At 40.2% G+C, this 18,874-nt stretch overlaps 1 protein-coding gene and 1 long non-coding RNA gene across 2 annotated transcripts in view; one reads left to right on the top strand and one right to left on the bottom strand.

The window, feature by feature from the left end:
- The window catches only part of LOC309477998, a 136,264-nt gene that overhangs the window by 34,486 nt on the left and 82,904 nt on the right, over positions 1-18,874 (top strand). The gene's annotated exons all lie outside the window — the stretch shown is intronic.
- LOC309477923 (uncharacterized protein) lies at positions 8,613-13,766 on the bottom strand. Its single transcript, XM_082141438.1, has 6 exons — positions 13,652-13,766; positions 13,381-13,565; positions 13,040-13,137; positions 9,209-9,542; positions 8,935-9,045; positions 8,613-8,765 (listed from the first exon to the last, which is right to left on the bottom strand). Exons 2-6 carry the CDS (start codon positions 13,562-13,564, stop codon positions 8,632-8,634), a joined length of 861 nt encoding a protein of 286 aa, XP_081997564.1. The 5' UTR covers position 13,565; positions 13,652-13,766; the 3' UTR covers positions 8,613-8,631.

Genomic DNA, 18,874 nt, shown 5'->3' with positions numbered 1-18,874 from the left:
TATAAGCCGCGCTGGAACGAGAGAGAGACTGGAGAGAAAATTGGACGCAGAGAAAGAGAACCGGTGGATCCGAGCTCTCATTTTTGAACTGTTTTGTGCCGTCGCGGTTGCCACGGTGAATGAGCGTTGTGCGCGGCTTTTGTTTGTTTTGCTTTATTTTAATAAAGTACGAGTCCCAGTCACGCCGACCCCTGTCTTCTTCCTTCCTGACTCTTAAACCTCATCACACTTTTATTTCATTAAAATGAATTAACCGCAAGAAAAGTAAGGTTTAATACTAAATTGGTTATCATAGATGTTACTGTATTTGTTGAATTCATTGTTGTGATAACGCTGCGCAGTTTTACGTGTTCTAAACAATTGTTGTAAAAGTACATTCGAACATGCCCACATCATTTGCCAAAATACTGATTCATCTTTATGTATAACACATGCTATGTTTATTTACATGGCCATAAACACCAGACGTGATAAACAATGTCAATAAACTAAACACAAATCTAAAGCAATAATACTTTCCTTACATAAACATAACTATTACCGAATGCTACATTTGGAAAATATAAAATTAAGCATGCTTTGTCGACAGAACCAGCAGCAATCGGTAAAGAATAATTGTGTTCCATAACGACTGCAAGAAACAAGCTAAAGTTTGTAGCTTGATAGACGCTACAACTACAACTTCCGCATTTGTCCAGGACTCCACGCAGTACGAGCGGAAACCGAGGGTAACGCGGATATGACGCAATTGACTGGCGACTCCCAGCTCCCCCCTGTTCTAACGCCCCGTTTCCTTGGATAAAATCGCAATTTTCTCACGATTTAAAAATAGTTAGAAACATTTGGGATATTGTAAGTAATCAACTTAACAAAATATATAACACTGCCCTTGAGATTTTTGGATATTTTAATGCAAAATTCTTACATATTGTACCTTTAATATGGTGAGGTTTATGTTGTTTTGGTTTTTGTTTTGTTTGTTTTTTGTGTTGTTCTGTTTTGTTGTTCTCTATATATATTGGGTCTAGTAATATTGGTCAGTATAAGTATAGATATAAACAGAGTAAATTCGGTCAGTATTAATATGGTGAGGTCCATGTTGTTGTTGTTTTTTTTGTTTTTTTTTCTCTATATGTATTGGATTACTTGTTGTTTTGTTGTCTGGGCATTGCCTGATTTATTATACTGCATGAATGCTGATATTTAAACCAACATTGTTTTTTGTAAGTGTAATTTTGGCTGTAAGCTGCTTAAGCAAGGTTATTTTCTTTTTGGAATAGGGGACAGATATCATAAGATTTTATCTTCTTTCTGCTCCCTTTTGCACATGGGAATTTAAATTATCGAAAGAAGAAAATGAAATGTTTTGTGTTTGTACCATGGAGCAATAAAAATAAATGAAATGAAATGAAAAATAATATTAGATCTAGTGTATGATAGGGATGGGCATGATTATTCGACGATCGATAATTGATCGTTAAGAATTTCGTCGATCACGTTTATTTGTTATCGATTAAACTAATGCAGGTTGCGTTGCGTAGTGTGAGTCTTGAAGCAATGGAATTAATTTTAGCGCGGAGGTACCTGCGCATCCCGGCAACGTCAGTCCCCTCAGAGCGGGTGTTTTCGGCGGCTGGACTGGCTGTCATCAGGTTGCGGTCGCGTCTGATCCCAGATCATGTCAACATGCTTATCTTTCTCAACAGAAATCAGTAGACTGGTGCAGAAGTTCTATGGGAACTTCATGCGTTTTCTCAGATCGGATAGCTATCTGATTTATCAAAACAATTTCATTTACACCTGGTCACATAAATGTGTTTTTGCAAAACGGATATAAATCCGTTTAAATTGTTGCACGTCATCGAAAGCAACTGATTTGAGCTGCATTTTATTGATCATCAGCGAAAATTTCTAAATCAAAGACCGCAACAAGATATTGCGGCAACAGCCCTGGTAAGATCATTTCGGTTCTTTACTTTTAATGAAGATGATTGTGTGTTGATGAATGACTTTCACTTTGATTTGCGATAGTTTGCACGTTGGCTTGATGAATAACAGTTAGATGCTCATCTGTGGTGATGCGTGTTGAAGTAGCGTCGTCATATCTGGATATAACATGACATATAGCCTATAACACGCTCTCACACGTTTATTTCTTATCATTTTTGGGATAAGTCAAATTTACATATGTGGTTTCAACAACCAGATGCATTTACTCTTGTCCAGTTTCGTCTGGAATGCGTCTCAGATATAAAGTATAAAGTGGTTTGAGCGATCGGATTTAAATCCGTCTCGAATGCGTTTCGGAGGGCATTTAGATTTGGTCTTTTCACGACCGGATAGCTATCCGATCACAGAAAACGGATGAAGTGGCCATGGGTGCTCGCAGCTGCAGGTTCCGCTGGTTTAGAGCACCGCAGGAATCTTCAAGTCTACCGAACGTCCAGTTTCACTGCCACAAGTTGATCTTCTTGTAATAAAGATCTCATCGAGGACAAACAAACTGTATTTTTGTATTTTCATTGCATTTTTAATTTATAAAAAGTTAAAGAAATAACGAATTTCAATATAAAAATATTAATGATTAATCGATAGTCGATCGTTAATTCTCCCGACGATCGACTAAGAAAATTTAACCGAATACCCATCCCTAGTGTATGATTACAACAATGAGTAGGTCCTGACACGTGTTGTCTAACTCCAATAGAGTTAAGAATGTCTTTAAATGCCAATCCCAATGCATCTTTTTTTCCAACAATTAGGACTTTATCTGCAGCCAGTACTAACTCTGAAAGTCAGCAAATTCTTTGATAAAGTCTGTATGATGCACTGGTGGCCTGTTGTTACAATGAGGCAAGGACGAAGCAGAGAGAGAATCCATATGCAAACACTAATTTAATGAAACAAACAGGAAATCCAGGGCAAACAATGGAACACGGAACTCAGGACAGGAACATGGAAACAGCTACAAGCTACAACGACCGACAACCAACAACTGAAGCACAGAGGTTTAAATACACAGGCAAACAAGCTAAACAAGATAACAAGGGGGCGGGGCTAATTAGAAACACCTGGAGAGCCTAATAAACAAGAAAAACTACAAAGGACTACAAAACCTGGCACAGAACAGGAAATAAAAGTCCACACAAGACAAGGAGAACACAAGACAGGAATCATGACATAGCCCCCCACTTAAGGAGCGGATTCCAGAAGCTCCTCATGAAAACAGTCCAGGAGGGTGGTGGAGCGGAGGCGGACCCGGGGGTGAGATGGAGGGCCAGGCCTGTGGAGCGGCGGGAGGCCAGGGCGGTTCAGGCTGTGCAGGCGACAAGGGCGGATCAGGCAGTGCAGGCGACAAGGGCGGATCAGGCAGTGCAGGCGACAAGGGCGGATCAGGCAGTGCAGGCGACAAGGGCGGATCAGGCAGTGCAGGCGACAAAGGCGGATCAGGCTGTGCAGGCGACAAGGGCGGATCAGGCAGTGCAGGCGACAAGGGCGGATCAGGCAGTGCAGGCGACAAGGGCGGATCAGGCAGTGCAGGCGACAAGGGCGGATCAGGCAGTGCAGGCGACAAGGGCGGATCAGGCAGTGCAGGCGACAAGGGCGGATCAGGCAGTGCAGGCGACAAGGGCGGATCAGGCAGTGCAGGCGACAAGGGCGGATCAGGCTGTGCTGTCGCCTGAACTGCCTGATCCGCCCTGGTCGCCTGAACCGCCCTGGTATCCTGCACAGCCTGCTCTGGCTGCTCCGTCCTGGTCGCCTGAACCGCCCTGGTATCCTGCACAGCCTGCTCTGGCTGCTCCGTCCTGCTCTGCCTGATCCGCCCTTGTCGCCTGCTCTGCCTGATCCGCCCTGGTCGCCTGCACAGCCTGATCCGCCCTGGTCGCCTGCTCTGCCTGATCCGCCCTGGTCGCCTGCACAGCCTGAACCGCCCTGGTCGCCTGAACTGCCTGATCCGTCCTGGTCGCCTGTTCTGCCTGATCCGCCCTTGTCGCCTGAACTGCCTGATCCGTCCTGGTCGCCTGCTCTGCCTGATCCGCCCTTGTCGCCCTTGAGCAGGCGACAAGGGCGGATCAGGCAGTGCAGGGGACCAGGGCGGAGCAGGCTGTGCAGGCGACCAGGGCGGAGCAGGCTGTGCAGGCGACCAGAGCGGATCAGCCAGAGCAGGCGACAAGGGCGGATCAGGCAGAGCAGGCGACCAGGGTGGAGCAGGCAGTGCAGGCGGCCAGGGCGGAGCAGGCAGTGGCAGGCGACGACCCTTCAGGCGGCCAGGGCGGAGCAGACGGTTCAGGGGGACCAGGCGGACCTGGTGTTTCAGGGCTACAGGGCGGACCAGACAGTTCAGGAGACCAGGGCGGATCAGGCAGAGCAGGCGACCAGGGTGGAGACGACCCTTCAGGCGGCCAGGGGTTTAAACCAGTCATGATGTAAAATGGCATCTAAGGTGATCCCTGACCCTCTGTCATTAAGTTTCTCAAGAATATCCAGGCATTCTGTCAAAGTTTTCAGAAGACAGTTGATTAGTCACGTTTGTCCTTATAGACATTCACAAACTTTTTGAATCTTTCTCAAAGATTTTGAGAAAGGTAGTTCATGTAAGGTCATGTTACCATTAAATACACAGCATTTCTTGCTGTTACTATGATATTATCTGGATGCCCATGAACATATTCATTGATAAACATTCATTGTCAATCCGCTGTGTTTTACACTTTGCTCATCATTGACACTAATAATTTGACTGAGCTCTTCATGTTTTTAAGCAATGTTATTTCCATTTCGTTCTTGTTGTTGGTCTCACCTTTGGACAGACGTGGCCTTTGCCAAAACCAACGGCCTATTCTTTTGACCAGCTGATCCAGCAGTAGGTGTATGTCCTCAGTCGGGACCCACTCAGCGGACTTTCTGACCTCTGTTTTTAATATGGGTTCATCAGCACCTGTAAGAATACATTTTTATTACCACATTACCAGTATATAAGATTATTCATACATTATATATTTATATATATTCATCCAACATCTTTGGGCGTACTTTGAGCAGATTCAAGATCTTTGTAAACTTTGTCCACTAGTCATGTAAAGTTCAGCATTACAGTCATCTTTTATTTAATCTTCTCCAGGTGTAGGTTTTAAATTATAAAACAGATAGTTCAACTAGGGATGCACCGAAATCAATTATGTGATAAATAAATAAATAGGTAAATTGGCTATTTGGCTAAACTGATTTACCAGTATTTAAAAAAAAGTCCTCTTCACACACGATCTCTTAACAGTAATTCACCAGTGAGGACTATGTGTGAAAGGGGCTAATGATGTAATGAGGTCCCAGGTGTTTGTTATGTTTTAAGAGTTTTACAGTGGCTTAGAAAAGCAATTCAGCCAATCATGAGGACCCGAACCATCCATTTTACAACACTACTCGAGCACTCAAGAAGTGTAGGAACTGATGTGTCAAAGAAAGTGGTCAAGCTTTCAACAAAAAAAGCTGCTCAACAGTTACCCAATGAAATGATGAACATAGAAATCTACAAAGATATTATTAGAAAACATTTCTAGGGCTGCAACTAACGAGTCTTTTAATAAGTAATTAATCTGTTGATTTTTTTTTATTATTAATCGATGAATCGGATAAAAAAAAGTATTAATTTTTAACCCTTTATTCAAAAACAGAACTGACAGTGCAAATTTACAGTGCAAAAAATTTCCCGAAAGTGCACAAACAACAGGTTGCTCCTTGAACATCCCTGAGCTGTTAAAGTAATAAAATAAAATAAAATAAAATAAGTGGACTAACACAAAAAAACATACATATATATGCTTTACATCTGCCAAATATATAGGCTTTTTTAAAATAAAGTGCACAAAAAGATGTATATATATATATATTTTTTTTTTAAAGGGACCTGAGCTGTCAGAACAATAAATAATTTATAAAAAATAATGAACAATACAAATCAGAAAACTTAACAAGATTTGTTCGAACGTCAGGACTTGTTCTCTACACTACACTCACAGATGCACACACTCACAAACTTGTGTTGTTGTTTTTTTTTATTTTGTCAAAGATGTTATAAGCTTTAACAAAATGTTTGACATTATTTGACAAGCACATGCACACAAAAGTCTCACGCAGTTGGATAATAGGTCATTGCAATACAACCCCTTCAGGCTGATTCAAGACGGGGTTGTATTCGCTATAACAACCGCCTCGCAATACATTATCCCTTACTTAAGAAATGGGTATTTTTAGATACTTACCACTGATGGTTTTTGTCCTGTTTATATCACTGATCTTCTCAGCCAGGTATTTCCGTACACTTAGGAGGCGCTTATTTATTTCCTCTGAGGTGTGACCCCTTTCCTCCAGCCTCTGAGACAGGCACTCTGTTTAGAACACACACACACACACACACACACACACACACACACACACACACACACACACACAAATAAATAAATAAATTTTTTACTTCAAGTACTGATCATGACTAATGATTTACCAAATAATTTGTAAATACAAAGTGTTACGTGTACAATGTGATAATGGAATTACAATAAATCATTAATAAATGCGCAAGATCGGTGTGAAAATACAGACTGGAAGACAAAAGACAAAGAGTGCAGTGCTGAAAAGGGGCAGGGCTACATAAGGTCTATTATGTGTCTTGTAGGGCCGTAATCAACCAAAGAAAATCTTGGTCGACTGAAGTCCAGAAATTTCTACTAAAAATCGACAAAAAATGACGTTAGAAAAATCAAGAACGTACCAATTAATTGACTAGTCAACTGGGAGATTACAGCCCTAGTGTCTTGTGTTGAGATTTAATTATAGCTAAATTTGACAGTTTTACCTTTGATAGCTGAGATTTTTTCTGGACTCAGAGGTGGTTTTGCCTCAGCCGTTTTTATTGCGTTACATTTCATCCCCGTAACGCTCCTCTGTTTGAGGACTGTGGTACCCCATATGACTACAGCCAAGCTCTTGCAGAATTTTGAGTCCCCCTCTAATCTCCTCACGACATCCCACTTTCCTGTGGGTATCAGGACTCCATGTCCTAGATCCTGAAAAAAAAATAATAATATGCATAAGACCATTTTAGCTCATTTAAAAGTAGAGGTCAACCATTATATTTGTTTTACGGATTACTTGGCACCAATAGGTAGCAGGTAACTCAGGGGGCCATGGCGATGCAGGTAGTTTGAGGAGTCATGTAGGACTGGCCTCCGTGGCCTTGACTCTTGGCCACGATGGCTGGAGAAGTATGTACTTTTTTGCGTATTTCGTGGTTGGGTATTATTTAAATGAGGAACATTATGACTTCATGAGATCCAGAAAAATTGTATTATGAATTTATAATGCATGACTACTGCGCTGTTTCATTGTGATTAATCGTGCAGCCCTAGTTTAAAATAAGAATACTAATACCACACCTGAATAAAAAATGTTGTAAGGGTATACAGGGATAAACTAGATAACCTGGCTTCTCGAGACTCCCCTGCTTTGCATTAAAATTAGGGATGTCCCGATACCGATACTAGCATCGGGGATCGGGACGATACTGTCCTCATATACTCGTACTCATAAAAATTCCTGATTTTAAGTATAACGCGTGGTTCCCTACATTATTACAGGACGTGTGCAGGTCAAGAGGTTCCATGAACGCAAACATCCGAAGCGCGCGCCCCGCAAACCAGCGTCTCAGCGCACGAATACTGATTTAAATTGTCTTTCACGTCTTTCGCTTGTACGGACGAATTCACACAAAATTATGTAAAAACTGAGAGATGTTTTTTTTCTCTGCACACATACATAGAGTAAAGCCGCCTCACAAACAGCTCGCGGGTAACAAAAGTTATTTTTCGTGGATTATATCGCTTTAACAGTCAAAAACATGCAAAAATTATGTCAATTTTCGGTCTTGGTGAGTATCCTCTAAACACAGTCGGTTATGTCTTAAGCATAAATCGCACGTGACCGTATAATGAACACAGGATCCGTGCACTAGCTCTTACAGTGACAGCAGACATATGTGTCTGTCATTCATTTGGTTGTTAAAAAAACAAAACATAGCTTTTATTTGAAGGAATCAGGATTAATAGCCTATGTATTTAATTTAGTCAGGACTAAAATACTACCCAGTGTTATTTTACATTTGATTACTTTATTCACTCTCTGTAGTATTTCTGAATACTAGTGTTAGACCTAAGCAAAAACTTTTCTCTTTATTTCTCTTTATTGGTATCTTTATTCTGTTGTATATATTTGTGCTACTTTTTTCTATTTAATTCAAAGACTGAAATCAAGCTTCCTTGTGTTGTGTAAATTCTTAAGAACAAAATTACCCCATTGTAAAAATGCGATGAGTGAGCATACATTAGGCGAGATACATGTAATAAAAAAAAAAAAAAAGTCTAAACTCCCCCCTCAAATTAAAAATTCCCCCCCATAAGAATCACCTAAGGGAGGATTTCCCCCCCATTTTCCAAAACGAAATTCAGGCCCTGGATCGGTTACGGTATCGGTATCGGCAAGTACCAAAAATCAAAGTATCGGTATCGGACTCGTTCTGCAAAAAGTGGTATCGGGACATCCCTAATTAAAATGATAGGAATATTTAGAGTTTGTGTTTTACAGTCTACGAAATACCTTGTCATCCCTGTGTCTTATGCTCTGCTCCTCTGCTGGTTCTTCTGGACCGTGAACTGGCTGCTGTGGGAGTGGAGTCTGGCCTGCAGAAGAGGACTGTGGCTCCTTTTGTGTTACTGTAATATCAGAGTAAAGGCCCATTCACACCAAGAATGATAACTATATTAGTTTTTTTTTTTTTATCAATCACCGCCTATAACTTACATTTGAAGGTGTCCAATTCTTTCTAAGAACTTTAAAAACATGCATGTAAAATTAATAGTCAAACAGTTTTAAAATGCTCACGTTTGAGTATTATAGCCGTTTCCTCCTCTGCTGGTTCTTCTGGACCGTGAACTGGCTGCTGTGGGAGTGGAGTGTGGCCTGCAGAAGAGGACTGTGGCTCCTTTTGTGTTACTGTAATATCAGATTAAGCAACACTTTTAATAGTTTTGTTGCAATAAAAGTGTAAAAATCACAGGCTATAAGTTGCATTTAAAAGTGTCCAATTCTTTCTAAGGACATATGATGATCTAAGATCTATGTTAAATTAATAGCCAACCAGTTTGAAAATGCTCACTTTTTTTGTTTTGGAAGAGCTCCTCTTGGAGATGAAGGTTTAACCGCCTTAGTTGCTGCAGTTCAGCTTTCGTGTCCCTATTCTCTACTTTTAAACATTTAATTTTCTTCTCTTTTTCTTCATTACTCATCTCCTCCTCTCGCATCCTTTTTTTGATGTTGTAGTACTTGTCTTGCAGTTCCTTGTGCACATCCAAGGGGACATACTCATTGTGTGTTTCGTAACTGCTCTGGACAACTTTTTTCTTTTCTTTTAGGATTTCCATTAAAGTTTTCCGTTTTTGTATGCTTTGGACTGCTAGCTTTTTTTTTGTCTGGTCATTTCTCTTGTCACACTATAAAATAAACAAAAAAATATTTTTTTTACAGCAGAATTTGTGATTAACCCCATAGCTTTGATTGGTTTGGTTCATGACTTACAACACTTTAATGGAGACTATTTTTTAAATCCCTATTAGTGTTGCACGGTGCACCGATACTTCAAAAGTATCGCGATTCTCGGAAATTAAAAAACGTCATGATTCCTAAATTTATTAGTAGCGATACTTCTAAGAATGACAGCGTTCCAGACTTGTAAGAGACGTATTTCTTGTTTGTGTGTGCAACGCATGCCTCCCTATGGACGTCTGTGTTTTTTATCCTCACGCACGCAGCAAAGAAGCTGCAGCTGTCATGTGACAAACACTACAGCGAGATGGCTGCATGTGCGAGCGCAAGTGACGCCCGTTTCACACATACTCCGTTTGCAGTGGGTATGCGGTGCGTATTTTTATCCGTACCCATGTTAACAGGTCAGAGCTTTCACACTGCACGCGGTTGCAGTCCGGCGATGCGTATACAGCAGTGCAGAGATCGTTTCAGCACAGAGTCTATTTCTGCTGTGCTGCACGCGCTGAATTAAAGTGACAGCGCATGTTTTGTGGTCAAAATTAACACAGATTGACCTGAAAATGTAGTAATTTCACCATAAATGCGTTTAATTCAATAAAATGTAGTAATCTTACCATAAATGTATTTAATTTAATTCTACTTTTTCTGTCATCTTTTTTACTTTAAAGAATCAGAATCAAGATAAAGTTATAACCGGTAACTCTTACGTTTCTTATGATAACTGAGATAATGCTGCTAAATTTATAATTTTTTTTCCCTTCTATGTCATTGCTCTAATTTATTTTTGATATTTTGATATTTCATATTTTGTTCAAATGTTTAATCTGCTGTTCATATGTTCATTTATTAGAGTGTTATATGATTAGAATGTTGTCCCAGTTTTAAAATAAATCACAACAATGATATTTGAGAGTGTTTCTTCCTTTTCAGGAAAAGTATCGAAAAAGTATCGAAATCGCAATTCTTGACTTGGTATCGGTATCGAAACAATAATTTTGGTATCGTGACTAGTGTTGTCACGATACCAAAATTATTGTTTCGATACCGATACCAAGTCAAGCTTTATCTTGATTCTGAACTTTGAATAAAAATATGAACAGCGATTATATTAAACAATGTTTAATATTGGTAACATATGATAAGCCTCATTGGTGATATATTTGACATGTGGGGAGAGAGTTGTGGAAGGCCTATACTTCATGTTAAACATAAATATATAGCAGCAAAGACAACGTCGGCAGTGTTGACGGCAAAATAGGCTACAGAATAATTCGTTCTGTATTGAGAGGTGCAATATTTGAAAATCGATAATATTTTTTTTTAATTACATATATATTGTATTTATGTCAAAACTTTCAAACATCAAAATGTCATTTATTAATATGTGTTCGTGTCAAAATGACATAGAAACATCTTTTCCTATTCTATTTTGCCTGGAAACGCTTCCAACACACTTGCGTGTCGCGTGAAAAATAGGCGTCGGTTCTATTTCTAGCATACACGCGTTTTCTGCGCGTGTCGAGCTGCGCCCAGACGCGTGTGTCACGCAGGCAGTTAACATGGGAGCCGAAATAAAAACGGACACGACACGCAGCCAGTGTGTCGCCGGCCTTACAAATCTGGAACGCGGTCATTCTTAGAAGTGTCGATACAATACATTAAGGAATCGTGACGTTTTTAATTTCCGATTTACTTTTGAAGGTGCACCGTGCAACAGAGCAAGGTAGGCAACGTACTTCCATATGTCACTCCTCGCGTCATCTCTTTCTACGAGTCGTGGACCACTTGTGCTCGCACATGCAGCCATCTCGCTGTAGTGTTTTGTAACATGACACTGACAGCAGCAGGTTCTTTGCTGCGTGCGTCAGGAAAAAAACACAGACGTCCATAGGGAGGCGTGTTTTTTTTTTATTTTATTTTTTATCGATACTGATAAATTTAGGTATCGTGACGTTTTTAATTTCCGAGTATCGCGATACTTTTGAAGTATCGGTACACCGTGCAACACTAATCGTGACAACACTAATCCCTATGGGATAAATTTATGAAAAAACTACCTCCGGAACTACGCTGCTGAAAAATGTGCAGCAATAATGCACTCAATTGTATTAATTAAGAGATGCATTACCAGGGTTCTCAACTTTTATCAAAAGCTTGGAGTGAGATCACATGCGGTTAGGGGAGGAGCCTTAATGGAGGCCCGCCCCCACCTGTCCCCGCCCCCCAATTTTACCCATTGTTCATAATTAACCAGCACAAATTGAAATTATAACAATTGGTAAATCTGATAAATGACAGAGCAATTCATCACATCAAATATACTATTTAATGTTATATTTCAAATTACAAATATACAAAAATATAACAAATTGCCCCTCGTGAGAATTTTTTTTGCATTTTAATGTTAAATCCATCAATCTGGTGCACTTTGAGAGTTCAAAATTAAAAGCTCCAAACTATATTCAGTGTGCAAATTAAAAAAGAAAAATGTAAACCTCTTTTAGTTACAGTGTCTATTTACATTACACCTACTACATAATAATAGTTATAATATTAATCCTATGACCGTAATAGCCATATTTTGTCAAAACAAATGCACTAAAAAATAAAGGAAACTTTCATAATTAGATTTGTACCTATTTCTATACTTGAAAGAGATAAGCACATGATCTTTTATTTTGACGCAAACTGCATCAAGCTTTTATTTTGGCGGAAAACATGGTTTACAAACGCCTCTCATTACATTTCTAGTGAATTGCGGTAATCGTCAAATATGCAGATATGGAAATAATCTGTAACTGGGTTATGGGTTCCTACACTCATGACATGGCCTAAGTGTTTTGAAAGTAGTTATGCTTACCGCGGATTACTCATCTCTCTCCTGATCCTCCTCACTATCATCATCATCACAGGAGCTGATGAAGGGCAGAAAACATACTGTATATTTTGACACAGTTTACAGTGTCTGCTTTAAGGGCCAGTTTCTATTGTTTCACGCTATTTCTCTGCACATTCCTTGCGTTTCTTCTCCATCTCGCTGACTATTTTGACAGATACACACTGACACTGCTGCACGCTCGCTCACTCGTTTAAAGTTGTGATTGGGCCAGCCCAGTGTCAATCAAGAAAAGAACCAATGGGCCGCTGATCTACATGTTTCATGGGCTGGTCTGTCAGAAAAAAAAAACCTACTTTTTTTGACCAATGCATTACACCAGCACAAACCCAGCGCGTTCGCGCGATGTTGTTGGTTACCTAGTAACGAACGTACGGTGCGTGCGCCTCGTACACAACGTTATAAAGCTTGCAGGACAACTTGGTTGGCATTGCCTTTTCAGCGTGAGAAATACATGGTGTGGCGTGTGAGCGTGTGAACTGGTTGAATTGCGTGTGTCTCACGGCCAATGCGTGAGACTTGAGAACCCTGCATTACATAGCTTACAGATGGATTCGTGGAGCTTTTGGTAGATGACCAGTCTTCCTCATCACTGTTGAGTGGAGGTATTGAGATTCGCTCACGCTTTAATTCCTCTTCAGATTCTGAAGAATAGAAGAAAGAAACTAAATACAAGTAACAACAAACCAACAAAAAAAACTCACACAAAATTAACTACAGTTGTTTGTCGCCAAAGATGTTAAAGATGTTAGTGGTTGTTTAAGAATCTTTTGTAACAGTAACTGTAATACCCACATCTATGTTTCCAGCAGTGCAACACATATTTTGACTGATATACTTGAAATAAAGATACAATTAGGGGGTGTAGTGTAGCTTTAAATACCTACCAGCCAATTTTAATATCTGTGCTTTGTAGTATTGCCCCTGGTCCTCTGGCGATTTCTTCCACAAAATACTGTATTTTTTCTTTGTTTCAAAATCTTTCACATCTTTTGGACAGAAGCCTTTTATGTTGTCCAAGGGCACTATCTGTCGGATGTTGTCATCGATATACCGGACGTAGGCAAACATGCTAACATACAAGACAAATGACAATTAATAAAAACACATTTTATTTCAATTAATTTGTATTAGCAATACAAAATGTCTAATTATTACCTTGCAGCCACTCTCTGTTGCAAGCCACTACCTTGCTCTCTGTTTCACTAGAATGCAAATAACCAAATTACAAGAAACATGACAAAAAGGTCAAATAAAACAAATGAAATAGCATGTTTATAAGGCTGCTGTCGACCTAAAGCACGGATTAACATATCGGATTGTTTATCTGTTTACGTTCACTTAAGACATAGGCTATTCTCAATCAACTGTATACGTAAATACTGGGCAAAACATTGATTGACTGTGAAATTAATTCGGTAACTTATTTGACTACTTGCATGCTGTCTGTGTCAGCCTTTAATTACTTTTTTTTTATTACTATCAACAAAGACTTAACGTTAAATGGTTTGTTAATAAGCAGTCTTACTGTAGCAATGTTGATACATTTTACATTTATGTATAAATAAATACACAGCCCGGTAACATTACGTACGTTATCAGCTAACAATGGCTGGCGGTCAACCAGCATTTTTTGGGCGGCAAAAAGTCAGCGGCTTGACACGGTCGGACCTCCGGCGAACACCATCGGCAACCCGACCAATCTGGACCAACAGTCTAAACCGTGGACCGACCGTGGTCCGCCAGAAAACACTTATTATGAACCAACGGCTCGGTAGCGGACCACTGTCGGGAAGGTGGTCCGCTGCAACAACTTTGCCACTGGTGGGCCGCCATCGGCCCGCTGGACCTATGTTAGCTTAACGTTAGTCTACCTCAATAGCTGACAGGACAGAAAAGTAAATATTGCATCGAAAATAACAGGAATGAAAAGTATTAATGACACTTACCAGACAGAAAAAGTAAAAAGGGTGGTTAGTGAACGGGCAGATCAGTTTAAATTATTATACCGTAATTTCAGTTGGCACTCTGTCACGCGCAAGCTAAGCTCCGCCCCCTTTTGACGTGATCAACATCTCGTCTCGAGCACTTTTTTCATCATTATTTATTTTTTGGGACAAATATGCGTAGAAATAGGCAAAAATATAAGCTATACCTGGAACCTCAAAGTAAGACAAAGATACCTCGCCAGACACTGTGTCGAATGTCGATATGACAGGCCAGGTGTTGATGTTGACGAGGAAGAGAGCCAAACAGCCAATGAAACAGGTACCGTAGTCACGCTTATTATCCAGTAGGATTGTCCCGATTATTTGAATACATTTGATTATTAAAAATGTAAATAAACGCTAGTACATAGGACGGAGGTGATCCAGCAAAGTCTGACATACTTACTGAAGAATAACTTTTGATTTTTAATAGACAAATAAATAAATAAAAACACAGAGAAAAGGAGAAGAATTAAAAAAAATAAGCATGGAAACAGGCAGCTACAGAGTCAGATGAAGTACAATTATTCACAGTCCCTCTTGCTGTCAGTGCAATGTCATGATTGTAACATAACTGTAACATTATTGTCAGAATGGTCCAGAAAGTGAAGCAGCCACGATAACACTCAACTCCATATGCAAATGATCTGAACTGATGACAGATGAGTACAGTAGTGAGGTAGACGTTGTACCAGGCTCAAGCAGACCTTCAGAAACACATGTGAGTACTAGTTTAGCTTGTTCTAATAAACATTTATAATGTACACTATAGTCACAAGTTTGACTGAAATGTTTCTCTTGACATTAAAAACCTTTTGATCTAATTTGTTACAGTATTTATTAATCTTTGTTAACAAAAGTTTATAAAAATACAACTGTTTCATGATTGTTACATAGATGTCATGATTGTTACATAGATTTCATGACTGTAACACGGATGTCATGATTGTAACATAACTATAACATTATTGTCAGAATGGTCAATGGAAAACAGCTGAACTGATGACAGATGAGTAGTAGTGAGGTAGACATTGCACCAGGCTCAAGTCTGTACTTTAAAAAATATATAACTATGAACCTACGTGCATATGTGTATGAGCAGACCTACACACAACAATACCTTTAACAGAGATGTTGCTTTTTTAAAGGCATGCAGTGGAACAGAGTCAGAGTCTGAGATAGACCATAGGACAGGCAGCACGAAGCAGAACACTACTGATCCCCTGTCAGTGATTGACCTACAGCCTGACATGGACACTGCTTTGACTGCCATAGGAACTACCACAAAAGCTGAGGCCATGCTCATGCTCATGATTATGAGCCATGCAGCAAAGCATAAAATAACTGGTTGCCAGTTACATGATTTACTGCAGTTGATCAATAATTGTTTGGGCAAGAGGTTGTACCTCGATCCAAGTATCTTTTTTACAGAGTGTTTAAAAACAGTTGTGAGGGAGTAGAATTTCAGTTCTACTGTGAAAAATGTTACTTTAACATAGGAACAGTCCAGGAAATCAGTGAAAAACAAATTGATGAATGTGGATCATGTGGCAGCACTTTTGATTCTGGTTCTATGAATGGAGGTAACTTCTTTATCAATGTTCCTCTTGCCCCACAAATTCAGACTCTGCTTGAAAGCACAGAAGCAAGTGCCCATTTGAATTATAGGTTTGATAGGCAAAAGAGTCATAATGAGATGTTGTCAGACATCTATGATGGGGAGAAGTACAGACATTCGTCTGGCCCAAATCAGATCCTCTCAGATTCTCACAACCTATCATACATATTCAACTCAGATGGAAGCCCTGTGTTTAATTCTTCAAAGTTCTCTATATGGCCCATCCACATAATGATCAATGAGCTTCCCCCTGAACTTAGGTTTAAGAATGTATTGCTTGCTGGCCTTTGGTTTGGGCCAAAAGAGCCTGTGATGGAAATCTTTCTCAAGTCATTTGTGGACCAGGCCAAGACCCTAGCTGACACTGGTGTCACATGGCATAAAGAAGGGTCTGTTATTATTAACAGCAAAATAGTTGGCCTCTGTTGTAGTGTTGATTCCAAAGCGAGACCGCTGATGCAAAACACTACCCAGTTTAATGGATATCATGGCTGCGGATTCTGTCTGCATCCTGGGAAGCTGGTTGATAGGGTAGTAAAGTATCCAGTTTCAGAAGAAGAATATTGTGACAGAACAAATGAGGAAATGGTTAGGGATATGGAGTTGGCTTTAGAAGGTGGGACAAATATTAGGGGCGTAAAGGGTCCTTCTCCACTAATCAACTTGCCATACTTTGATGTTGTCTGGGGTTTTGTCCCAGACTACATGCATGCAGTCTTACTGGGGGTTTCAAGACAGATTACTAGACTCCTGGTTGAAACTTCTTCATCCACACAGCCATATTATGTAGGCAGACCTGCCACTTTGAGAGAGATCGATGCTAGAATTGTTGGTATCCAACCTCCACACCTGATTACTCGACTGCCTAGAGGGTTGTCAGATAGGGTGCACTGGAAAGCCTCTGAGTGGCGATCCTGGCTCCTGTTCTACAGCCTACCATGTCTTGAAGGACTTCTTCCCCAAAAGTACTTGCAACATCTTGGCCTACTTGTATCAGCCATTTATCTGCTACTGAAGGATGAACTAAAACCTTGTGAAATCAACAGAGCTGAGATCTTGTTGCTTGACTTCATGTTCAGGTTTCAGATTTTATATGGCGAGTCACAGATGACATTTAACATTCACCTTCTCAGTCATCTTGCCAAGTCAGTCAAGTTGTGGGGCCCATTGTGGACACATTCTGCATTTCCTTTCGAGAATGCAAATGGCAAACTCCTGACTTTGGTAAAAGGAACAAAAGGAGTGGCTAATCAGATAGTTACCAAGTTTCTTCTGTTTAGATCAATTCCTTACTTCTCATCCAAGTACACAGTGAAAGAAGAGGTGTTACGGTTCTGTTCTGATTTGAACAAGTACCCAAGGGTCCAAAATACTGTCAAATGTGACAATACTACGCTACTTGACAATGGGAGCGTGCATGTTGTTACACAAGAAGAATGGGCTGCCTTCTGTGCCTCTCGCGTGTGCATACCTGATGAAGTTGTAGTGCACAAGCGCATGATCAAAGGTGGTCTGGTGTATACTAGCAGAGACTACACCCTATCTCAGAGACGAGATGAAAGCTATGTGAAACTAACAGATGGAACATGTGGGGTAATCGATAAAATTATTTATTTCTCTGACACTGATGATCACATAGCATTATTATTAACAACATTTAAGGTAGCTCCAGTATTTCCACTACCACAACCTTGTGGTTTTGTTCCACACATTTCCATTGTGCAATGCTGGGAATCATCCAAGACAGAATTAGTTCCTGTTAGTTGCCTTCAGGGTAAATGCATGTGTATCAAAGTGGAAGACAAACTATACATTTGCAGTTTTCCAAACATTTTTGAGAGGGACTAGGACAAACCCTTGCCAGACGCGTGTGTGTGTTTGGCTGATGTTAATTCAAGTTATGTTATCTCAAGATGTTTTGTATGTACAAGTGCTTGTAAGTAAAATGCAGTATGTATGGCAACAAACGTAAATGGCAGGTAAATGTTCTTGAGCCATTCTTGAGCCATTCTTTTTCTGTACTATTTTGGCTTTCATAAAATATTATATTTGATTCACTCCTTTTTATCTTTATCTTTAAAGCAACCTGATGTAAGCGTTTTAAATAACTAGTTCGGCATAGTCTTGCGGCTGGTCATCCAATATCACGCCAAGATTTCTGACCGACCTTGATGGAGTGATTGATGATGATTCTAGCTGGAAAGTGAAGTCGTGCTGTAGAGACGGATTGGCAGGGAGGACGAGAAGCTCAGTCTTTGCCAGGTTGAGCTGCAGGTGATGTTCCTTCATCCATGTCGAGATGTCCGCCAGACAGCTTGAGATCCGTGCAGCTACTGTGGGATCATCTGGTTGAAATGAGAAGAAGAGCTGTGTGTCATCAGCATAGCAGTGGTAGGAGTATTGAAAGCACATGTTGAGTAAGGTGAAAATAAGATAAAAGTGGGAAAGGAAAGGGAGAAGGAGATACTTAAGTGCCTTTCTGGTGTCCTTGCTCGGTGGAGTCGCGCAGGTAGAGTCGATGGTAGCTGCTGGTAGGCAGTACTTAAGTGCAATAAAACTGCAATCATTTTCACTCGCTGTTGTTAAAGTCGAAACGTGTCTAAATAAAATAAAATTAGAAAGTTAAAAATGAAAAGTAAGCAGAGATTCGAGGATAGGTTTACCTCGAGTCAAGTAGAACACTGAACAACGGGAGAACGGGGTATTTCAGAAGAAACAACTAGCGCGCTCTTGCCGTCTCCACCAACTGACCGCTTGTCCGCTGGTTATGAACTG

Source organism: Leuciscus leuciscus (assembly GCF_965113295.1).
Source record: "Leuciscus leuciscus genome assembly, chromosome: 16".
NCBI classification, from domain to species: Eukaryota; Metazoa; Chordata; class Actinopteri; order Cypriniformes; family Leuciscidae; genus Leuciscus; species Leuciscus leuciscus.
This window is presented reverse-complemented; position numbering and strand designations above follow the sequence as displayed.